The sequence below is a fragment of the Mytilus galloprovincialis genome, chromosome 9 (assembly GCF_965363235.1).
Source record: "Mytilus galloprovincialis chromosome 9, xbMytGall1.hap1.1, whole genome shotgun sequence".
Lineage (NCBI taxonomy): Eukaryota > Metazoa > Mollusca > Bivalvia > Mytilida > Mytilidae > Mytilus > Mytilus galloprovincialis.
Genome location: NC_134846.1, coordinates 82,201,039 through 82,227,324, shown reverse-complemented (window position 1 = coordinate 82,227,324; position 26,286 = coordinate 82,201,039). Strand labels below are relative to the sequence as shown.

The window sequence follows — 26,286 nt, the reverse complement described above, 5'->3', positions numbered from 1 at the left end:
AATTTTCAGACAAGTATTTTCTAGCTGATGCAATATAGCACGTCTAACAGAATCTTTACCAAGATTAAAAAGTGTTGATAAAAGTTTATTTGATAAACCAGACTTCAATTTTGTTAAAAATATTCCAATACATGTCCGGACACTTCGAGTCCGAGAATCTCGCAAATTACCCTTTTGGACAATTGAACATAGGTCATTAAAGTTTTCCTTAGAAAGACCTGTTAAATTTAAAATGTCTGAGCTTGTAAGTGCATTTTCTGTATCAAAATCTATTCGCCGCTTGCTTCCTCTCAAAGCCATATCTCGGATTTGCGTAATTAGGTCCATTAAATCAGTACGGTTGAAAATGGACGAAGACTGCGAATGTGAAATTCTGTCAAGTGCATCAGGTAAAAATATGTCATTGCACAAGTGTCCTGGACAACATCGGGCACCAACTGTGAGTATAATGAGTTTATGCAAAAATATATTAAATCTAGCGTTTGTTGGGACAACTACTAGCTTTGGACCTCGGCGTTTACACACAACACACTGCGAGTGGCCACCTCCAGCTGATGGTATAGGCAGTGCGATACTTGGTGGAGATTTACATGGATGACATCTAGCATACTTTGCTGGAGGGACGTACTCTGTGTCATCATTAATTGATTCAGATATTGTAGTTTGTATTGGGCATCTTACATTTGTGTCAATTTCTCGAGAGCATCGTATTCTGCACTTATTACATATAACACTGTTAGCGTGATTAATTTTGTCATGTTCAATGAAAAACTTCTGTTGTAAACATTTACGTAGTGATTTATTGTTGGGTCCTATGAGTTTTCGCCTGTCTCTGGTTTTTGGTCTTTTTGAACACAAAATGCAATTATAGTTTCTGGGCGTTGACATTCTCTGAAAATTAGAAATGGAAATATTTAAACACTTAGCATGAGGTAAATCCGAATAACATGCAGAATATCCAAAGTGTGATTTAAAATCATAAAATACAATATCGTAAATAGATTGTTTTAGCCTGAAAATACCATGGTGCGTACGTTTCTTAGTTTTGTTGTGTGTATTTGTCTGTGCACGTGTGTGTGTGTTTACTTTTTTGTTTAATACATGTCAATTTCTTCACGAAATATCAGTTTTAGAATATGCGGTATTCAACCCTGATTGTCCATACTTAATTATTGTTTAACGTTTACAGCTAATTTCCTACTGCGTGTAGAATAAAACTTTGGTTGGCTTGCTTGCTATGTTTGTATAAACATTTAATCAAGTTTTGAAATAAAAATTAGCATCTTCAAACAATATATATATATACTCAGACGTAGTTAAACATGTATATATTACTTTTTAAATTTGATTGGTTATCCCAATTACAATTTTACATAATCTAAAAACAAAGCAAACAAGCTAGCCAAAGTCTTGCTCTACATGTATTAGGAAATTAGCTATAAATGGAACCTACTAACAAAAGTGTTTATGTCAGTATAAAAATCACGGATAGTTAATGATAATAAATAAATCTTAAACTCTTCACATATTAGACATACAACCTAAAAACAGGAATACAAAGATATAACGGATAAACATTCATAGGACAGCTGCTGAACACCACCCCTATAACAACACCCACAAACAAAGACAAACAGAGGGAAACATAAAATATTCAACAAAAATGTATCTACTCAATATGCGAAGCTCTTAAGTGTTCTCGAAATGTATTTAATACATGCTCTCATCAAAATACGTTTATCATAATTACTAGAATTTAAAGCACGCAGTCAATTTCTCTTAATTCTATTCTCACCTTAAGATCAAGAGTTCCTATCAGGAACCGACGTATTCCTTTCATCCATCATACACTTGCATTGTTTAAACCAGCTTAAAATCTGTTGAAAAAAAAAGATTATCAAAATAAAGTATTCTTTATTTTGAACTGAATATGATAGGGTATTAAGTAAACATTTTATGTTTAGAGAGTTTATCAAAATTACTATGAAAATATTAATAACCATTTTTTCAATTTAAAAATAAAAGATAAGTACTTCTATAGCCGCACACTATAAACTGTCAAAAAGTAGTCTTTTTCGTTTCTGTGCATGATAATATAATGTTATCAATTAATCATCATTAAAACATAGGTTTAAACTCTTTATTCGAGCACAAATGCTTTGAGAAACGAATCAGAAAAAAAAAAGATAAGTAATACCTAAAGTATGGGACCATTAAGTATGTAAGTGACAACTGCTAGTACATTCAGGTGAAGTATAATGTCTCTCTTCAAAATCACATGTTTACTGTTCTTCAGTAAATATCTATAAAAAAAAATCTCATCATTAAAAATCATTCTTTTTAGTGGAGTTCGTGTTGTTTCAATAGTTATTATTTATAACTGTTGATGTAAAGGTCCTTTGGTTTTGTGAGTCTTTGTTTACTCCTTGGTTTTGATTGTTATTGTCTTTAAAACGTTATGACAATATTAAAAAAGTAATTATGCCAAAAAATTTTTTTTAAAAAAATCTCGAGATTCGAACCCGGTATCTTCAAACTTCAAAACTGACGACCTTAACCTCACGGCTATCGCTTCAACTGATAATGATAAGATAAATTACAGGTACTTAAATTCAACAATACGTTAGAAAAGTGTCTTGAGCATACGATATCTAAGAAACTACACTATTTTAATCTAGAACTTCAAATTGTAGGATAAATTGTGATCTTTTCATTGTTTATTTATAATGTATATATTTATAATATAACGTTATAGAAAAGAAACTCAAAAAAGTTTCTTAGAGCAAGTAGTTTTCAGACTCCGTAAATGATTTCTTTTCTTGGCATCGCCCGCGGCAATCTCAGAGGCGGCAATATTAATAATATAATATTACGAACTGTTAAATTTTATTGTTCAAAATACCAATTTATTTTTGGTATGTTTTTGATTTTCTTACGGATTCATGTAAGTTTTTTAAGTTGAAATGATCGTGAAAATTCTTGCAGTTTCACGGTACGTGAGAAGATTAATATTTTAAATACAATATACTGTACGGAACCCCGCATATTTCTGTTTAGATAAATTGATAAGTAAAATAATCAACATACCCTTTTGAATTGCAATCGAAATTAATAATCTTTTGCACAGCTATTCTCTAAATAAGTTGAGCTAAGTAGATCTGCTGGTAACTATAGACGCTTTTCTTTTGTGGTTGTCCTAAAAGAGGTCTTCAATCGTCTGAACTGGCTTTTTCAAATGTCCGCAACTACTTTTCTATGATCATGTTATATAAAGTGATCAGCCGATCTAAATATTTTACATGTCGCAAATCAATAAAGTCAATGTAGAATTAAGTTCTATACTGATTTTTTTTAATTTAATTGTATTTATGTTTTTTTTTTCAATTTTTTACCGGACATCGTTTGCCCCCTCTATTTTGATCCACAGTCACTCATATCAACAATAAACCATGAAAGAGACGAAGACGACTAAAAAAAGTTTTAAAACAATCCACATTCAGAGGCATAATATTAATTTGCATCATGTGGAAGTTAAGTTGTATTTGCGAGTAGACTGGTTATCTAAAAGGGGTATAACGTCAGGCGTTCAATGCCTCCCGAGAAGAAACGATTCCGCTTTTGACAACAAATTAATACCCTCCGCATGCATGTGCCAAAACAATATTTTGCTACTATTTTGTTTGTTTATAGTTCCGTTTATCGTTTAAAGGAAATTTTGGCACATACCTGCGGAGGGTACGAATTCTCGTAAAATGTACTGAAAATCTTTGTTTTTTAAGCAATAATTACAAATCATGGCGTTTTCGATGTTCTATTGTGACGTCACGGAACGTGATTTTTGCCGAAAATAACATGTTTTCTGAAAACTCACTTTATAATGATTATTTTAGTTGGTAATATATAACTGTGAAGGAACTTTGTTTTTTTGTGAAAATTGGGGCCGATTTTGGCCCTTATTGCCCCTACTCCTTTGATAGGTAAAATGTATGTTATTTTTTCAAGAGAACACATTCAACTATGTCAAAATTGAGTTTTAGTAATAGTTTGATTGTTTTAAACAGTCAGATATATGGATTTCAGTTAAAAGAATGTGTCTTCATTTTAGCTTAATCAATAAATTATTGAGATATGTAAAGAATTATGGGTACATTTTTATATTTTAAAATTTAAAAAACACAGCTTAAAATTTAATTGGTAACTTTTAATCTTAACTTTAACAATCATCTTTGAAAGCATTTAATTGAATATCAATAAAATGTCTTGTCCGTAGACATTATCAAAATGTATTTGTTTCCATTTTCCTCGAAGTTAAGGTGGTACCCAACACTTTCACTAAAATTAATTTGGCCAGGAACATATATAGATATACTGTTCCCAGATTTGGCTGTTTAATTTTCATAACACTTTGACAAATTATTTACTTTGACCCTTTTACAAAAATATCAAAATCAAAAAATTTGAACCAAGCGTTTTATCAGAAAAATTACTGGTTATATAGCAGTTTGACAAACACTATTTTTCATCATTGTGAAGCTTTACATTGCCTTCACAAGGCAACGTAATTAAAACGTTTAGCTGATATTACAGAGTTATCTCCCTGTAGTGTTAGGTACCACCTTAAGCATCATTTGATAGATAAACCTGATAAAATGTATGTTTTTTTTTTTTTCAAGAGAACACTTACAGCTATATCAAAATTAGGTTTTAATAATGCATTTCATTAAATATGAATACAATGTCTTGTCCGTAGACAAAACATATAAATTGTATTGCTAAGTTTGATTGTTTATTGTAAGAATATGCATCAAGTTATTTTAATGTTCTATACAAAAAAAAGAATGGTTTTTTTTGGAAGTTTTGTTATTTATAGATAAGTTTAGATACAGTTTTATCAGATAAGATTAATGATCAAAGAAAGCTACTGTTGTTTGAAATAACTGTGAGTTAAACATGTTCTTGTCATTTTTTTTCAATTAAAATGTTTGATATTCAATAATTCTAAACATATTTTGTTGTCTTTGTCATTGACCAAAAATCTGACACTGGTGACCATGTCTTGAAGGCAACCATTAAAGAAAATTATACAGTTTTTAAACACCATTTATTTAATAAAAATATTAAATATTTCTTCCAAAAACTGCATGTAATTATATAAATGCTTCCAGTGTTAGCCTAACGATGGTAATTTTTCATAATTTAAACCATTTTTGAACCAAAATATCAAAAGAGTTTTTCCCTGAGGTGATACTCATTTTTGACTTCATGTGAAACACAAAATGCACATCTGATTGTGGCTAGGCCGACAAGTCTAGGATAGAATTTTGATAACATGAATTTGTTTTCTTGCACAATCACCACTAATTTGTCTCTCTTCACCGAGGTGATGCAAATTATTTTGAATGTGATAATTCATTCGATCAGCATGATCACAATTTTTCTGATTCTAATAAAGAAGAGAGAGAAAATTGAATTTTCAAAACAGGCCTGGAAATTGTTTGTTTTATACATATGCAATTAATCAGGAGGAAGGATGATGGATTGATAATGGATATCCACAACTGTCTCCCTTTTCACTTCCACAAATCTTACAATTTTTTTTGGAGATTCACAAAATCATGTTTTGGGTCTTTTTTTTTTTGGCTTCAATATCTGTGCATTCCATACAAGAGATAGAAATGTTGTAGTTCACAATTAAATTTTACAAGGTAGCAGGATTTGTTCTAAAACCTTGCAGTGATATCTTTTTATACAATTTTTTTTTATATTGGAAATCAATGTTGATCTCATCAAAAACAGATTTGTATAGCCAGAACTGTTGACTTGCTGAAATCTACCTCTAGCAGTAGGATACACTATTTTACAAATTTATAAGTTTTGTTTGATGATACAAAGATATTTTGAAAAAAAAAATGATTTTTAACTGGCCCTGCATTTTATTTGAAATTTGCTTTGAATTAGCTTTCATTATCAACTTCAAATATCCTATTTCTTTACTTTGTGTTTATTGTTTTTTAACATGTTGTTTTGTTATGTTGTGCTGTTACATCACTATCACAGGTTAGGAGAGGGCATGTTTAACTCTGCCTTATTCTTTATGTGATAGTCCAAGTCAGGAGCCTGTAGTACAGTGGTTGTTGTTTGTTCATGTCTGTCATATTGGTGTTTCATATTTTGTTTTGTTGTAAATTACTGTAAGCCGTTAGTTACCTTATTTGAATTGTTTCAAATTTTTCAAACTGAGGGCTTTAACCAGACTTTACAGTATGGGTTTTCTGATTGCCTTTAATTGCTTACAACCACTTTATTTTAACTCCTGTGGATAGCTCTTATTGGCATTCATACCACATCTCCTTATTTTTATACAGAGGTGATATATATCGACAAACAACATACTTGCTATTAAATATACATAATCAGGTCAAAGAAATTACACATTTTGAAAACAGAAAATTTTATTCATAAGTAAGGTTACATGAAAGTGAATGAAAACTGTTAAGATATGATATACAAAGGTTTGAAAATTTCTCCTGGAATCCTCCCCATATTATATACTAAAAATTCATAAATTAATTATTTTGTTCTGTGTATGTGGTCTGTTTCATTTTGGAGGAAAAAATAATAAGCACAGCGGTCAAGTTTAATTTAATGAAGCATTTTACAAGAATAAAAAACGACTGAAGGACCTCACACAATAATTATCTTCCCAGTATAAAATCATTGGTCTTTCTGACAATGTATGTAAATTGTACAAAATCATCTTTCATTTAATACCTATACTTTTCAGTAAAAAAATAAAGAGATTCATCTGTAGGTTTTTCTTTTCCTATCTATTCAGACCAGACCTTACCCATTTAGCATTTTAAAGCTAACAGAACTGAAAATTATATATAAACTGATTTTATGGTTGTTTCAAAGCTACAATATTTTATATAAAAAATGATGATTTAATTTCTACACAGTTTCAATCTTTTTAAAAAAACTTTCAACTTAAAGGTTTAAAGAGTATGGGAAAGTACAAATTCTTAAAATAAAATGTTTAAAAAATTGAATACTAGCTTTGTTACAATATAAAGAGATCAGATTTTGATTGATCAATATCAACAAAGATTCCAGTGCACTTTTAAAAAAAAAATATATATCCAAAACTTTTGCTACAAGGTGCAATTTACAAAATTTGGTCCATTAGCCATGTCAACTATGCATATTATTTGGATCATAATGTGTAATCACAAAAGACCTTTCTTAATTAAAGAGTCTAGATTATATTGACCTGTTCGTAAATTTATAAAATTACCATAGATTTGAAAGTTTTGAATGAATTTACAATTTTGACAATTTCAGGGATCAAACATATGCTCTTACACTTATAATTCCTTAGAGAAATTTCATAAAGATATGTAAAGTGAAAATTGGTCAACAAACTAATTTTCACTGATCTTCTTTCAGTGTTGACCAATAAACAAGATAAGTTTTTACATTGTACAAGCAGACATAAATTCAATATAAATTGAACAGGATATACCATATTTCATAACTGTGATGGCAATAATAAGCAAGGCAGAATAAATAAAAAAAGTAACTGAAGTTTAGTATACATAAATAAATATAAATATATAAGTTAATTGATAACTAGAGGCTCTAAAGAGCCTGTGTCGCTCACCTTGGTCTATGTGCATATTAAATGAAGTACACAGATGGATTCATGACAAAATTGTGTTTTGGTGATGGTGATGTGTTTGTAGATATAACTTTACTGAACACTCTTGCTGTTAACAATATATCTATCTATAAATTAATGCACTTTGCCCAGTAGTTAGAAAATATCATTTTGTAAAAATTTACCAAAATTTACAAATTGTTAAAATTGACTATAAAGGGCAATAACTCCTTAAGGGGCCAATTGACCATTTTGCTCATGTTGACTTATTTGTAGATCTTACTTTGCTGAACATTATTGCTGTTTTAAGTTTATCTCTATCTAAAATAATATTCAAGATAATAACCAAAAACGGCAAAATTTCCTTAAAATTACCAATTCAGGGGCAGGAACCCAACAACTGGTTGTAAGATTCATCTGAAAATTTCAGGGCAGACAGATGTGACTTCACAATCAATTTCACCCATGTCAGATTTGCTCTAAATGCTTTGGTTTCAGAGTTATCAGCCAAAATCTACATTTTACCCCTACATTCTATTTTTATCCATGGCAGCCATCTTGGTTGGCTGGCCGGGTTATCGGACACATTTTTTGAACTAGATACCCCAATGATAATTTTGGCCAAGTCTGGTTAAATTTGGCCCAGTAGTTTCAGAGTAGAAGATTTTTGTAAAAGATTACAAAAATGTTTAGAAAAAAATGGTATAATTGACTAAAGGGCAATAACTCCTTATCGGGTCAACTGACCATTTTGGTCATGTTGACTTATTTGTAGATCTTACGTTGCTGAACATAATTGCTGCTCAGTTTATCTCTATCTATAATAGTATTCAAGATAATAACCAAAAACGGCAAAATTTCCTTAAAACTACCAATTCAGGGGCAGCAACCAATCAACCGGTTGTCCAATTCATCTGAAAATTTCAGGGCAGATAGATCTTGACTTGATAATCAATATGACCCCCATGTCAGATTTGCTCTAAATGCTTTGGTTTCAGAGTTATAAGCCAAAATCTACCTTTTACTCTCTATGTTCTATTTTTAGCCATGGCGGCCATCTTGGTTGGCTGGCCGGGTCAGCGAACACATTTTTTAAAGTAGATACCCCATTGATGATTATGGCCAAGTTTGGTTAAATTTGGCCCAGTAGTTTTAGAGTTGGAGATTTATGTAAAAGTTAACAGACGACAACGGACGCCGGATGCCAAGTGGTGAGCTAAAAAACAGCAAAATTTCCTTAAAATTGCCAATTCAGAGGCAGCAACCCAACAGCCGGTTGTCCAATTCGTCTGAAAATTTCAGGTCAGATAGATCTTGACTTGATAAAAAATTCAATTCCATGTCAGATTTGCTCTAAATGCTTCGGTTTCAGAGTTATAAGCCAAAATCTTCATTTTACCCCTTTGTTCTATTTTTAGCCATGGCGGCCATCTTGGTTGGTTGGCCGGTTGACCGAACCCATTTTCTAAACTAGATACCCTAATGATGATTGTGGCCAAGTTTGGTTAGATTTGGCCCAGTAGTTTCAGAGGAGAAGATTTTTGTAAAAGTTAACGACAATGGACAACGGAAGATGCTGGACGTCGGACGCCAAGTGATGAGAAAAGCTAGCTAAAAAAGTAGAAAAGTAAAGTATAAAAAAAGTCAAAATATAAGTTCTATCAAAAATTCAAACTGTGATCAGTTATCAGTAAATTTCTATTCATCACTGACATCATCCAGAGCTATAGATTGGTTGCCTGTGTTTTTGTTTCGTCTCATTGCAGACTTTAGTCTTGTGCGACTAAATAGCTCCTTCTGGTCTATATCTATCTCCTCTATATCATTCCAGCCTGGTGGTGGAATACCCTGATCCAAGGTCGAGTCTCTAGACATGATCATCACATGTTCATTTCCATGGTCTTCATTATAGCTAGTCTGTGGCAGGTCCATCAGTTCACATTCAACATTCTCCTCTGTACTGCCTGTATGTGTCATTCTGTTTGGAACAGACTGAAAACCTGAAAAAGGCTTTCCGATGAACTCTCCTTCCCATTGCTTCCTGACTTTGTCCTGGTCATTTGGTTCTGATTCAAAGCCCCAATTATCATGTTGATTTGCCATAGAAGAGCCAGCTGTTATCTGTGGTATAGGTTTTAATACAGGTAGGAGGTCACCAACTGGTTGACTCTGAAAATTCATTACATCTTTGTCTTTACAACCAAATTCTGTCATTCTAACCAATTTACCATTATCATCACTATTACCAGAATTGCTGTAAGGGGATTTCTTATTCTTTTTAGAAAGCCTCCTTTTCTTCTTTTTCATTTTCTTGGGTTCATTTAGATTTTCCTTTGCTGTATCATGTAGTGATAAAGTTGATGATTCCCTTGACCAACATGTTACATCCTGTTTATCTGTTGTACACTTAAAATCTTTCAATGAAGTCCCAGCTAGATCAGACAAACTATCATCAAATGTACCATCATATGGTTTCATTTCTAACCTGGGTTTGGAAATGGTATCTCTCTTGACTGGAAAAGATAACCAACTTGGATTATTAACGGAGCTCTGATGGAGAAATCCTCGAGTTGGGTGGAAAGACAGCTGATCTAATTCCATTGCTTCATTTGTAAAGGACATCATTTGATGTGATCCAGGGGCTGGATGGTCTCCATGTTCTGCAGTTTCCGCACAAGGCACACCATGTTTCTGGAGTAACTTTTCCCTATCAGATGCAAGTAGTACTTTGACAACACCACTAGGTTGAGGATGTTGAAATCCATCCTTTTCATCATCCTCATGTTCTTCAAAGATATCCATTTTACTTTTTGATGGCCCACTATGATATGACTTTTGTTTGTTGGTGAGAATATGATGGAAGTTTTCAGGTGGATTCTGTTCAACTGGTAACTTTGAGGTAAAATATAAAATTTTCATTAAATTGAATATTAAAATAATTATTTAGTATTAGTCTTATTTTATAAGCACTCAATCTTATAATTACAGTACAGTGAACCTGTTTATAACAAGAGTTGACATGATAATTATCTCATTGGCTAATTGAAATACTTAATAAGCAGCTGGGCTTAGAACACATCATACATAGGTATCGAATCCTTATTGAGAAAATTAAAAAAATTGCAAAAATATAAAGGAATATATAGAAGGCATTATTTTAACCATAATCGTGTCCTCTTTTCCTCTATATTGAATTACTGAGTTAGACACAGGTTTGTACATACATGAGAGATACAATGGGTGCCACTTGTGGAGCAGGATCAGCTTACACTTCCCGAGAACCTTTGATCTCTTCCAGTTTTTGATTGGGTTTGTGTTACTCAGTTTTTAATTTTCTTTGTTGTGTTATGTCATGTATGTATTCTGTTAACGTTTGCATTTTGCTTGATGTTTTTTGGCCATGGCATTGTCTGCAGTTGTTTTTTGACTTAATGTCCGTTTGGTATCATTCACCTAGCTTTTATTAGAAGCAAATTAAATAGCTATGTATAAAAACGTTCATGGGGATACCCTTAATCATATAAGTATTAAGTCAAATATGACTGTTGAAAGTCTTCATAGTCAAGAAATTTTTGTATCAATGTACATTACCTGTCCATCATTATAAAAATCCAAATCATCTTCAACAGAGGTTTTCTTCATAAATTCTTCTCTGACTTTGATATCATCGTCTAAATAGAATTGAAATATAATTTAATTTTGTTTAATGAGGTACCTCACAAAAGCAGAAGTTAAGCAATGTGAATCTGAGGAAAATATTTTTTTTTACAGTAAAACAAAGAGCACTGACATGTCAAGCCAGCTTTTCTGATTATGATTTAATTATGTTCAAAGTATTAAAGTTAAAAGGATTTATCATAAAAATATTCATCGTAAAATATTTGTAAAAGATACATGCAAATGAGGTCAGATGAAACCTGCATCATAGACATATATACACTATACAATCACTCAAATTCAAAGAAAGATTAGACATCTGAAATAAAATTCAAACTCATTCTTTTATATGACAGAACTTTCTTGGTATTCCTAATTATTGGAAGATTTTATATACACAGAAGTTGTTTACCTAAAACAACAAAGTTATATTTCATTTATATTATGAAAACCGTTTTCTTTTCAAAAGTGATAATTTCGAAGGATTGTTGAATAGAGAATGACATGACATGTATGGCATTGTTATACTATTGATATTATGCAAATAAGACATAGTAAAAATTTACAAGTTAGTGGTGTGAATACTCACTATATGATAAGTCTTAAGAATACTTTGGAATACATTCTACTATAACCATATTAAAAAATAAATTTAACAAGTGAAACTGTGAGCTACTGCTCACTGATGATACCCCCGCCGCAAGTGGATAATATTAATAGTGTAAAAATATGCAAGTGTTCGGTAAACAGGAAGTTGTCGAGTGATGAATCTGAAAACGCATCACACAGTATAGCTGACTTATATAAATCCTGAAACCAAATTTCAGAAATCCTTGTATTGTAGTTCCTGAGAAAAATGTGACGAAAATTTTCAACTTGGCTATCATGTGTAAAATCATACAAGTGTTCGGTAAACACGAAGTTGTCGAGTGATGAATCTGAAAACGCATCACACGGTATAGCTGACTTATATAAATCCTGAAACCAAATTTCAGAAATCCTTGTATTGTAGTTCCTGAGAAAAATGTGACGAAAATTTTCAACTTGGCTATCATGTGTAAAATCATACAAGTGTTCGGTAAACAGGAAGTTGTCGAGTGATGAATCTGAAAACGCATCACACGGTATAGCTGACTTATATAAATCCTGAAACCAAATTTCAGAAATCCTTGTATTGTAGTTCCTGAGAAAAATGTGACGAAAATTTTCAACTTGGCTATCATGTGTAAAATCATACAAGTGTTCGGTAAACAGGAAGTTGTCAAGTGATGAATCTGAAAACGCATCACACGGTATGGCTGACATATATAAATGTTGATACCAAATTACAGAAAGGGTGGATGTGTAGTTCCTGAGAAAAATGTGACGAAAGTTTCATGGGACGGACTGACTGACGGACGGACTGACGGACGGACAGACAGAGGTAAAACAGTATACCCCCCCCCCTTTTTTAAAGCGGGGGTATAATTAAATAGCTTTCATAAATCCCCCCATCTGTTGACAAATGACTCGTGTTTGTCTTTAGAAATATACAAATATTCTAATATCTCCAGACGTCTTTTCAAAAATTTAAGAAAAGCTTGCACAGATATGAACAGTCTGTCTAATTGTGTGTTCTTTACATAATAAATGTAATATTTTGCCTGTAGAATGCAATAATTTAAAACTAAGTTATCAGAATTCAATACACCAAAAATGACACTGTCTTTATTCAAAAATAGTTTTACTCCAAAAACTGAATACCACCAATTTGAAAAATCTCTCCAAAATTGTTTTATTTCTGTACATTCAAAAAATTTATGCTCTATAGTTTCTATTTCTTTACAACTTACACATTCATTAGTTAAGGAAAGTTTATATTTTTCAAGAAGATAATTATGTGAGACTATTCTGTGTAGTAGTTTATATTGAAAAGCTTGTAGTTTGCTTTCTATAGTACATTTGAAAGCTAATGAATAAATATTTTTCCATAGTTCGTCACTAATTTCTGTATTAAAACTTTCTTCCCATCTTTGTTGTGAAATAGGAGAAACACTTCCCTGATCGATAAAAAGTGAATATACATCTTTAGCAAATAATTTACTAATAGGCATTTTTTTATTCTCATGCTCAAAAACGAATCCAAATGAGTTGCTGTTAGGTGACATGTGTTGTTGAAATAACAAATCTTTCCAGTCACGTGGTATAGCAAGCTTAATAGATAGAATGTCTACAAAAGTGACATTCATGTTATATTTTTTGTTAATAGCGTCATGAGACAAAAAATCGCCTTTATCATCTACAATATCATTGATGAACCTTATGCCTTTCAGGTACCAAGATCTGTAAAAAATACTCTTTTGATCAATTTTGATAAACAGATTGAACCAAATAAATTCTTTTCTAACATGAAATGCATTTAACGGGATGAAAATACCCTTGAAACGTTTCCAAGCAGATAGCACTTCTATATAAAAAAGAGGTGTTTTCAAATTCAAGAACTCAAATTCACATCTGTTCATAAACAAGTCCTCTAACTCAAAAAGGGAGAAAAATGCTTTGAAAATAATGTTTCCATTTGGAGTCATGTTCTGACAGAAATCTTTTTACCCACACAATACGTAAAGATAACAGCTGTACTTCAAAATTAGGAGCTTTCAGTCCCCCCTCGCTAGGAGACTTTTGAATAACTTCCGAGTACTACCATTCCATAAAAAACTATTAATATCACGTTGTATTTTAATTACATAAGATCCTGGTACATGTGTAGATGAAATGACATAAATAAGCTTCGATATTGCAAGTGATTTAAGAATAACAATTTTTCCGATCAAGGAAAGGTTTCTGATCCTAGTTTAATTATTGATTCCATTTTGTCTATGAATGTATCTAAATTAGAACAAACCATTTCTTCAAAAGCATTAAATTTTAAACCTAAGGTTTTAAAGCCATCTGTCCATTTAATAGGAAGGGAACCTTCTTTGTTAAACTTATTTCTTCCAATCCATGTTGCTTCGGTTTTAGAAAAATTTACTTTTAATCCTGAACACTTCTCAAAATCGTTAAAGGAATCTAATAAAATTTGCGCGGAGAATACATCTTTCAAAAAACAAGTGGTATCATCAGCCAACTGTGAAATATTGATTTCAGTATCCCCAATTTTTATACCAGATATCTGATTGTTCTTACGAATACTTATTGCCAGCAGTTCAACGGCCAAAATAAATAAAAAAGGAGACAAAGGACACCCTTGTCGAACACCTCTCTCAATTGTGAATGGACTAGAACTAAATCCATTATTAACGACAAGACTAGATATATTTGAGTATAAAGTTAAGACCCATTTCCGGAAATTGCTTCCAAAATTAAAACAAACCAATGCTTTAGCGAATAAATTTCCATTCTAGCGTATCAAACGCCTTTTCGAAATCGACCAGTAATATAAGCCCTGGATAATTTTTTAAAATAGTTAACAATATAATATCAGCAATGAGTCATAGATTTTCACCAATGTATCTACCAGCCACATATCCCGTTTGGTCCGGATCTATAAGCTTTGGAAGAAATAATTTCATTCTTTCCGCAATAACTTTGGCTAATAATTTATAATCAAAATTTAAGATCGAGGGGGGACGCCAGTTCGACAAGAGTGTTCTATCTTTATCTTTCTTTGGAATAAGAGTAAGAATACTCTGTCTTTGGTCTATTGAGAGGGTTCCGGTTTCGAAGGAATATTCATAGCTTTCTAACACATATTTTTTTATATCAATCCAGAAAAATTTGTAAAACTCAGCAGTAAGCCCGTCTGTACCAGGGCTTTTATTATTTTTAAATGTTTTTAAAACTTTAACACACTCAGATTCTGAAATATCTGCATCGCATATATCCTTTTCCAGATCTGTAAGCTTAGGAATAAAATTTAAGTCAAAAAAATTAGAATCACCTGAATATTTATAAGGGTCTTCTTTAGATGCGTACAAATTTTCATAGAAGTGTCTCTCTTCGTTTAGAATTTTTTCTTGTGACACAATTTCAATGTCGTTTACAACTAATTTGTTTATACATTTATTTTTATAATTGCGCTTTTCTAATGATAAGAAATATTTTGAATTTCTTTCATTGCCTTCACAGTGCTCGGCGTGTGATTGTATAATAGCACCCCTTGTTTGATTATTTACTATTTGTTCTAAATCTTCTTTAACGGTGTCTAATTCAATCAAAAGATTATTTATATCTTTATCTAAATATGTACAAGAGAGAGTTTTCTGAATTTCATCTTGTCGTTTTTTTAAATTGGACTCTCTTTCCCGTAATTTCATGTTTTTATATTTCGAATATTTGACGGTTGCGCCTCTTATTTCGCTTTTTATGGTATCCCATTTCAAATTTTTATTTTCTAAATTGCTTTGTTTGGACTTGTTTGTTTGCTTTTTGGCCTTGAATGTTTGTCCCTAACATTTTATTAACTATGCATTTGCATTCAGGTATCGCAGATCAAATTTATTTGTTCATAGTGTGTTAATTTACGTTTTTTGATTGATTTTAGCCTTCCAATTGATATTTTATCATGTGTTTTTCTATGTTGTGATGTTATACTATTGTTTCAGAAAAAGGGAGAAGGTTTGTACCATTAAAACGTTTAATCCTGCTGCAAATGTTTGCATCTGTCCTAAGTCAGGAATCTGATGTACAGTAGTTGTCGTTTGTTTATGTAATTTATATGTGTTTCTCGTTTTTATATAGATTAGACTGTTGGTTTTCCCGTTTGAATGGTTTTACACTAGTAATTTTGGGGCTCTTTATAGCTTGTTGTTCGGTATGAGCCAAGGCTCCGAGTTGACGGCCGTACATTGACCTATAATGGTTTACTTTTATAAATTGTTATTTGGATGGAGAGTTGTCTCATTGGCACTCAAACCACATCTTCCTATATCTATTTAAATCATCATCTGAAACACTGGTGTAAAAAGTATGTTCAAGATATGCATTACAAAAAAAGTTCAGGCAAGTGCAATTTGCAACACTTGGAAAATTAAAAAATCATACAGACAATAACTAAGACAAAATATAAATATTTTTATACCGAGAAAAGAACTTTACATTCCTTTTTTAAACCATGAAATAGATAATTTTGTAAAATGCTTTATTTTTGAATTTTTGATTCCTGCGATTAGCTTAGCTTCCATGATCTTCCATTATTACATCATTATTAATATACTAGTATATACATTTCGCATCTAGACGTTTGTTTACAGTTGTCCCCTGACTGTAATTACAAGAGTGCACAGACTGAAATGTCTCTCCTTCTTTACTAATCATTGATATTATGTTGAGAGTCCTAAATGTAAAGCTTTACTACAACTATCACATAAACTTAACATAATCAAGGAAAATGAGGTCAAAGTCATATAAACCAAACAAGAAATACATGTACACGTTACAATCATTCAAAACACTAGATATGGTTGATCTATTGCTTATAGTTTTTAAGAAGCAGACTTGACCAGGAAAACTAAACATTGACCAATGAACCATGAAAGTGGGGTCAAGGTCAGATGAACCATGCCAGCCATCCATGTACAACTTACAATCCTTCCATACAACAAATGTAGTTGAAGTATTGCTTATAATTTAAGAAAAACAGACCAAAACACAAAAACTTAACACTGAGCACTGAACTGTGAAAATGAGGTCAAGGCCAAATAAAACCTGCAAGACTGACATGTACATCATAAAATATTTCCATACATCAACGTAGACCTATTGCATACAGTATTAGAGAAAAAGGCAAAAAACCTGTATGGTAAAAATAAGGTCAAGGTAAGATGAAACCTGCCTGCTAGACGTGTGCACCTTACAATCATTCCATACACCAAATAAAGAAGACCTATTGCATACAGTATAAGAATAATAGACCAAAACACAAACACTTAACTATAACAACTGAACCATGAAAATGAGGTCAAGGTCAGATGACACCTTACAGTCCATCCATACACCAAATATACTACGGTAGACCTATTGCTTATAGTATCTGAGATATGGACTTAACCACCAAAACTTAACCTTGTTCACTGATCAATGAAATGAGGTCGAGGTCAAGTGAACTGTCTGACAGGCATAAGGACCTTGCAAGGTAGGCACATACCAAAATATAGTTATCCTATTACTCATAAAAAGAGAGAAATTAACATCACAAAAAATCTGAACTTTTTTCCCAAGTAGTCACCAAGGACAATGGACATGTGACAGACGGAAAAATTCAGAACTGACAACATCTATATACAAAGTATGAAGCATCCAGATCTTCAACCTTTTAAATAATAAAGCTTTAAAAGAACTTAGCTAACACCGCCGTTGCCGGATCACTATCCCTATGTCGAGCTTTCTGTGACAAAAGTCGCAGGCTCGCAAAAACCCTAGAGTGCAGCCACCTCCCATACACCTTATCGCTAATCCCAGCTGACCCGGCCGCTTGAACTTTTGACGCATACAACAATCACTTTTTCCATTGTGGCGTCAGATATTTTGTTTTATGACGTCAAAATTTTACGGGAACCCGTGTGATATCTAGTAATGGCGGACAAATAGCGATAAGGTGTATTAAGTGCAGTCACAACTAATATTTCAATCGTTGATTTTTGTGTTGCCATCTCCTAACTGCAAAATGCATACCAACAGTTTTTTCATTGTTTATCCCTGCTCTTGAAACTTTTTTACAATCTTTATTTTCTCCAAGACATTCTTTGGTTTTATCCAATAAATTGGTATTCTCTGTAAACATACAGAAATTTATAGCAATATTGAACTGGTTGAAGAGGGTCTTAATTTTGTGTGTGTGTGGCGGTGGTGGTGGTGGTGGTGGTGGTGGTGGTTGGGGGGGGGGGAACCTTCTGGCAATTAACAGTTAAACTCTTGCCAAATGACAGTAACAGTAATTTTGGTGCATGCATGATAAAATGTACATTATCTTTATGAGAGGATAAAAGAAAAAAAGACTAATTTTGATGAATCAATTGATTTTTTTTTCTAAAAATGAGGATAAATTACAGATAATTATTTGAGACCTCTAATGAATTATGAGAAGGATATGTTGTGGAATAAAGATAAAGTGATAACCAATTAGATGCTAATGTTAAGCAAAAAATGACCATTTGACACCTGACGGTAAAGGGCATTTCTATTCTTATAAATGGTAAGTTAAACATATACATTTTAGACTCCAAATTCAGAACATTTTGGAGATGCTACAATGTATTAACAAATTATGATAGTTTACATTTTTTTAGACCAATAAGCTAAGTAAAATGTTGGATCTAACCTAAGGTGTATAACACCTACCTGTTTTATTAATAATCCCTGTATGATGAACCCAATCATCATCAATAGGTTTGTACCTGAAGAAAAAAAACTTTCAATGGAATATAATAATACATTGTATGTGTAACAAAGAATAACCATAGTAATTTTAAATGCACATATGTTGCTAAAGCCTTTAATTAGATGTTCTTGAAAAATTAAGTTAATATACATATATAGTTTTCACTGTGAAAAAGTTCAGAGGGCAATGTCCATTCCTGAAGGTCGTCCTTTGAAAAGGGTAAAATTATAGCTTTTTTAGATCTTGTATTGTAATGTATAGTGTGAATCAGCTATGATTTGTAACTAGTTTTAACTATAGACTTACAATATATCCATGTTGTTTTTGAATATTCAAAAAATGGCATTTTTTGGGGGTCTCATTGGGGGGTTCCGATCCCGGATCCCGCTTATTGTTTTTTCAGATTCCCGTATCCCGCTTACACTATGTACGTAAGCAATTCTCATTTTTTTATCATTTCCCGGGTCCCGCTAGACCTCATTTCCCGTTTTCACGACACAATAATTTGACTTTCACATGTCACGCTTACAAAAAATCGGCAATCCTGTGTCACGCTTAGACCCCAATGAGACCCACTTTATGGTCCTGCATAATATAAATTTATATTATATCTGTCAGTAAATATCATTTGATTAAACATAATCCTGCATTTTTACATCAATGGCTGTGGGTAGACCCAAAGTAACTTGTTTTGTGTATTCAAGCTTTAGAAATACAAAAATATACCTTTTTTTTATCCTCCAGTATACAATCACTATAATAGCAATGATTATTACAATCACAACAGAAACCCCAATCACAGCTTTAGTCCATGTAGCCAATCCACAGTCAGGACAAGAACAATCATATCCACCATACTTGTTAGTGCAGGTGTAAGAATCTGGACAGGGTTTGCTTAGGCATTCATCCACATCCTCTTCACAATGTAGTCCGGTAAACTCTGGTGGACATTCACAATCATAATAGAGATCAAAACTCTCAGCTCTGTGAGTATCTTCACAAGGGTAGTTACTGGTGTTCTTTGCTGAAAAAGAATTTAGTACAATCATGTCAGTTAATTCCATAGATATGCATGCGGATTGGAACAGTCTTAAGAACATTCTTGACAAAATTGCCTCAAATTGTAAATTTTAAATCGTCCAATTATTTCTATAAACAGAACTTTTGAACTCATTTTATTACAAATATTTTTTTCAAAAGAAACTAATATTTATAAAGTATATATATAATAGGTAAAATTCTTCTTACTATCAAACCTCTTAAACAGAAGAAGCATTTTGCCTGTCGAATTTGACAAATTGATTGGCTGAGGTCAATTTTTCAATATTGGAAAACCCCAAAAACCTCAGTCAGATCTGTTTTCAAGAATTAACCAAGTGTGACAGATAATCCAGACAACTTTATAGTCCATGACAATGATGTGCACAACAAAAGAAATCTTTATGTGTCATTGCAGTATCTCTTAATTTACCAGTTATTACACAATTATTCAACTCATTAATATAAATACTGCACAATGAGCTTTTATCAACACCATAGTTCAAACTATCAACAGGTTAAAACTTCGATTTTTACCTTGACATGCCCCTTTGTTTTGACAGGGTGATTCCATTATAGCAACCTGTATGGTAACCACTTCAGATGAGCTGTTCCTATCATCCATCACATACAGCTTTATATAGTCATAGCCATAGTAATTGTCAGGTTGAATATAGGTCACTGTGATATAGATCCATGACATATCTGTTACATTGTAGGGTAATGTTTGAGTGAAATTCCCACAAGGTAAAGTATCAATCTGAAATAAAATATAGGTTTTGGCAATAGAAATATTTCTTTGTCAGTTGTTTGTCATTCTTATTTTACATGAGAAGATGAATTCATTGTGAAATATTTATTGTCTGCATTTACTTTACTTAGTACAAAATGTAGTTAATATTTATATCAATGCATTAAATTGCACATGTCAAAAATTAGCAAAAGATGTCATAACTGCAAAGTTGGAACTCCATTTAAACCACTTCAATCAAATTTGATTCAGCACTAAAGTTGAAAATTATACTTCAAAACTAAAAATCACAGACCATGTACTTATATTAAAATGATTTAAGAGTCCTACAAATACTGTTGTTCCAAATCCAGCAATCTTATTACAATATGACAGTAAAAACATTAAGATTATTACAAGGCACTACAAAGATATTACAAGAAGAACCAGATGCTCCGCAGGGCACAGCTTTATACGACCGCAGTGGTCGAACCCTGAACAGTTGGGGCAAGTATGGACACAACATTCAAGCTTGATACAGCTTTGAATTTGGATTGTGATTAAGTAGTTGACACATCATAGGTTTCTGACACAGAATGAATGTGGTCTAATGAACTTAAAAAATCTTTTTTTTTGCTATTGAGCAATACACTATGCTGTTGAATATTAATCCCCTAAAAAAAAAATTGTAGAAAAATTAGTTTTAATTTCTGAAATCTGAAAAAAAACCTCTGCCGTTTCCTTATTAAAAAAATAATCTCAATTCCAATTTCTATTGGAGTTGGCAATAATAACTACTCATTTAAATACATCATAAAATATTAAAATATAAAATGATATACAGTCATGGTTTTAAATTAATATTAATAAACAGTAACTTCTAAAAATAAATTTACAGCTACACATCTCAAGACAATCATCATTTCTTAATACATAATTTTTAAGCAGTGTAAGGGAGGTAATCCAGTAATCAAACATATATATATATATATATATATATATATATATATATATATATATACATTGTGTATATATAACAGTGTTCTTTAAATTCAAATTGGATTACCTCCCCTTCACTGCTTTTAAATTTTCTAAATTGTTCTTTAACCAGAAAAACCCTTGTTTTCCCCCTTTTTTGTCCCTAATTGCTTGATGATTTGATTGAACATAACCCCCCTCCCCATAACCATCCTTTTGTAGTATGGAAAATTGTATAATTTCAGAGAGATTTATACACTTAAACACAAGTTATTGACTGAAAACTAAAAAATGGTTATTTTGGCCCATTTTTTGGCCCCGAATTCCTACACATTTGGGACCATAACCCCCTAAATCAATCCAAACCTTCTACCTGTTGTATTAAACATTGTGGTACAATTTCAGAGCAATTAAAATGCTTATACACAAGTTGATATCTTAAAAGTAGAAAAATGCTTGTTTTGGGCCCCTAATTCCAAAACGGTAGGGACCATCATCCCCAAAATCAATCCCAACCTTCCTTTTGAGGTATTGAACCTTTTTATAAAAATGTATCTTCTGACGACGACGCAGACAACATCATACCATTATACGAAAGCAAAATTTCTTTGTGGTCGTATAAAAATTAGAATCAAAGTGAGCAACTGAAACATGTGAACCTAATAAAGACTTCTAAAACAAAATCTTGGCAAAAAGTTCTGTTTTGAGAAGTGATATACAGGAACAAACATTATATAATACATCTATAAAAGATAAATAAAAGGTACGTGATGTTGAATATATGTAAATGAAAGAACATGTGTTTTACTACCTACACACAACATAGTCAAATATTTTGAAAATGAAAATTGACAAATGCTTGCATGTAGTTTATCATAAGAAGGTTAATAAATAAGGAAATTCAAAATACCTAGAAAGATCATTCAACAATCAACTTGATATAGCCTTATAAATTATTTGAATGTTAAAAAACTTACCAATGGATCATGAGAACATGGTCCTACATCAGGAGGGATCAACTGTTGTCGGGAAACTGTAATATTTCCATGATCAAGTTGTGATACCATCAAAGTTAAATTGTCTTGTACATCAATATCATATGCTCCAAACACAGCCCTGAACTGATCAGACCAGATGTGTTCTGTGTAATTGGTTTTCTGTTCTAGGTATACCTACAGAAATGTGATTTCATCATGAGTAAATTAAAATAAAGACAGCAGCTCAAGGGTAAGAAAACAAAGAAAGATTCAATCTTAAAACAAGTATCCCTGTTTTTTGAAATGTTGATTACACTGTTTCATAGTCTTTCCGGCTTTTTCTTTCATATGTTTACAATCTGTGTTTCATAATTTAAAAAGAACAGTTCCAAATGAGATAAAAGGTCAAAAGATCTTGAATAAACTGACATTTAATATATTCTGTAAATACTATTAGGTTCCGCCAACTGTCACTAATTGCGGGGGATTTCCACAATGGAGGCTTCCAAATGGGAATTTTGAAAGAGCAATTTTGTCCACAATTTTAAACAAAACAATCAATTTAACAATGGCTATAGGCTTGTAAAAGTATTAAGAAGTCAAAAAACAACATTAACATGTATTTGAAGGCCCCCTTAAAGGTTTTGTAAATTGGCAGGTATGTACTAAGTATTTACTGCATCAAAATCTGATTGACTTACCATGACTGGTTCCTTGTTAAACCTCAACAATAAAGAGCTATGGTACTGAGTAAGGAAACAATATGGTATCATTCTGACTGATGACATAGATTGTTATTGTGACAACAGAACTTACCATAACTGGTTCACTACTGTCCTCCCACAATATAGAGCTACCAAACTGAGTAAGGAAAACAACAGGCTTATCATTCTGACTGATGACATCTACTGTTATTGTGACATTAGAACTGGCTGCTGGAATGTCTGTCTGATGTTCTGTTAGGAGTATGTGTATGTATTCTGTCCCAGCACAGTCTCTACATGGGGTATACAACAGCCTGAAAACAGACGACATAGATAGTTATTGCGACATTAGAACTAGCTGCTGGAATATCTGTCTGATGTTCTGTTAGGAGTATGTGTATGTATTCTGTTCCAGCACAGTCTGTACATGGGGTATACAAAAGCCTGAAAACAGATGACATAGATAGTTATTGCGACATTAGAACTGGCTACTGGAATATCTGTCTGATGTTCTGTTAGGAGGATGTGTATGTATTCTGTTCCAGCACAGTCTGTACATGGGGTATACAAAAGCCTGAAAACAGATGACATAGATAGTTATTGTGACATTAGAACTGGCTGCTGTAATATCTGTCTGATGTTCTGTTAGAAGTATGTGTATGTATTCTGTTCCAGCACAGTCTGTACATGGGGTATACAAAAGCCTGAAAACAGATGACATAGATAGTTATTGCGACATTAGAACTGGCTACTGGAATATCTGTCTGATGTTCTGTTAGGAGGATGTGTATGTATTCTGTTCCAGCACAGTCTGTACATGGGGTATACAAAAGCCTGAAAACAGATGACATAGATAGTTATTGCGACATTAAAACTGGCTACTGGAATATCTGTCTGATGTCCTGTTAGGAGGATGTGTATGTATTCTGTTCCAGCAGTCTGTACATGAAGTATACAAAAGCCTGAATAAAATATCTTTGGTTAGTATAATACAATGTTCTAGCTAGGATTAAATGTCAGAGGGGAACAGTTTTAGAAAAAGGGCATTTAAGAGTACTTTCTTGTATAAAAATTGACAATAATCAAGTTTATGTATATAGAATTCCAGTAGTTAGTATTATTTTTGCTTTGAAAACTGTATATTTTTTTCTGTGTAAATATGTCCCTTAAAAATCTTATACTTACATTCCATTAGTAGTGAGACTAGGAGTACCCATGATATAGGTAGAATCTTCTAAATAAAACAATATGGTATCTGCTTCATCATCTGTTGCCTCTAGTAAATACTGAAGAGTACCTGAAATATAGATAATGTTGTTATAATAAGCATCTATTTTTACATTGTAATGATCTATTTAAGTGAACAGATTTTGAAATAACATTTTAAACTGGATTCAGTTATATATATGAGGCAAATCAAATAAATTATTGTAATTTCAAAGCAATTTTTCATATAAATATTACTTGGAATTAAGTAACTTTTAATTGTCATATTATATGCTATCTATTGAACAATGTAATACATTTAAATACGATCTACCCATGAACACCACATTCTGTATGGTAGTGCCTGTCCCAAGTCAGGATCCTCCTAATTCCATATATGTGATGGACTGTGAAACTCAGATCAGGAGATTTGGAAATTTTGGTCAGGAGATTAGGACACAGATCAGTAGGTTTTTAATCGACATAAATTTTGTCCTAAATGTAACCGTATGATGCAGAACTTGTCTTTTAAAGTGTTTCTTTTCTTCAAATTTCCATGAAAATGTAATATGTTTATAGTACCCTTGTTGCCTTTCTATTTGAATGATATCACATTAATAAATAAACAATATTGAGATGAATCTGTTTCTTGTTTTGTTTTTGATAATTGATTGTTCACTACTTGCAAATAAATCATTATGACCTTTTCTTTGTGTAAAGATTTGTATTCGTGTGTCCATTTCCTTATCATTGGTAACTGTATAGTTATGTTAAGAGTAAATTTGACATGGATTTTTGTTGAAAATCTAAAACATTGTATAATTCTTTCTCAAAATACAACAAATGGAAGTTTTTAACGACCTTGATTGGCTATACAGCCCTTGCACGGTTGGTAATTTCTCAAAATATATATATGGAAGTGTTTAACGACCTTGACTGGCTTTTCAGCCCTCCCACGGTCGGTATCAAAATGAGTTGATCAGACTTTTTATATAAATTTCAATCAAATCCTTGAAAAGAAGTCTAGATTCCTAAAATAATTTATAAATTTATATTGTTGTTATTTGTCCCAAAACATTTAAATTCATTTAATAACCATCCTTATATGATTATTTGATTAAAATATTATTCATTTATATTCTTTTTACAATTTACATTTTTAAAAGCAAAATAACTTAAAACAGATAAATCAAAGGGAAGTAACAAAAATTTATTCAATACACAAAGTTTTTATTACACAACGGCAGTTAGCCAGAGGTAAACATTGTTGATTACCAGTATGTTTGACACCCAAGCTGTCAAATGAAGCCATATAATTATACATCTTCTTTGATTTACAGGTTAAATTTCCCACAGGTGTCAATTACACCCATACGGTAATAAGAAATTATCAAATATGGCGGCTGAAAATTTTCATTCATGAAATATTTCATACACAGGATATTTTTCTCCTAAACGAGAGGACAGGAGGAGACCCCCGAAAACAGGATTATTGTACTCCCGCCTGGAGGTTCACATGTATGTTATTCAGTGGTTGTTGTTTGTTGCTGTGTTACATATTTGTTTTTCGTTAACTAGGCCATTAGTTTTCTCATTTGAAATGTTTTACATTTGTGATTTCAGGCCTTTTATTGCTGACTATGCCAAATGAGCTTTGCTATTTGATGAAGGCCGTACAGTGACCTATAGCTGTTAATTTCTGTGTCAGTTGGTGTCTTGTAGAGAGTTGTCTCATTGGCAATCATACCACATCTTCTTTTTTATAATCATTTATTGTAAAACCTACTTTTTAACATGCATTTTATATCCAGAATTGTCAAAAGAACTTCAACAAATACCAAAGTATCTAGGTTTTATTTCCAGTCCATGCTTTCTTGCTTAACTAGAGAATCCAAAGACTTTATAGAAATAGACACTACAGACAGAAACAAACTGTCTCTAATGATTAATAGCTTACCCTAGTATTATTTTTTACTTTC

At 32.1% G+C, this 26,286-nt stretch overlaps 1 protein-coding gene and 1 long non-coding RNA gene across 2 annotated transcripts in view; both read right to left on the bottom strand.

The window, feature by feature from the left end:
- Window positions 1-201: 201 nt before the first annotated feature.
- On the bottom strand, window positions 202-2,494 carry LOC143046132 (uncharacterized). The gene is made up of 3 exons (XR_012969075.1): window positions 2,198-2,494; window positions 1,796-1,877; window positions 202-891 (listed from the first exon to the last, which is right to left on the bottom strand). It is a non-coding gene; the product is annotated as an uncharacterized LOC143046132 (long non-coding RNA).
- A 3,940-nt stretch (window positions 2,495-6,434) lies between these two features.
- Window positions 6,435-26,286, bottom strand: part of LOC143046857 (uncharacterized) — a 240,632-nt gene continuing 220,780 nt past the window's right edge. The window contains exons 166-174 of the mRNA XM_076219918.1: window positions 24,287-24,398; window positions 23,214-23,415; window positions 22,398-22,592; window positions 20,250-20,472; window positions 19,401-19,698; window positions 18,635-18,690; window positions 17,969-18,067; window positions 11,249-11,328; window positions 6,435-10,549 (exon numbers count right to left, since the gene is read on the bottom strand). Coding sequence (XP_076076033.1) covers window positions 9,356-10,549; window positions 11,249-11,328; window positions 17,969-18,067; window positions 18,635-18,690; window positions 19,401-19,698; window positions 20,250-20,472; window positions 22,398-22,592; window positions 23,214-23,415; window positions 24,287-24,398 — 2,459 coding nt within the window. The 3' untranslated portion in view covers window positions 6,435-9,355. The remainder of the gene's footprint in view (window positions 10,550-11,248; window positions 11,329-17,968; window positions 18,068-18,634; window positions 18,691-19,400; window positions 19,699-20,249; window positions 20,473-22,397; window positions 22,593-23,213; window positions 23,416-24,286; window positions 24,399-26,286) is intronic.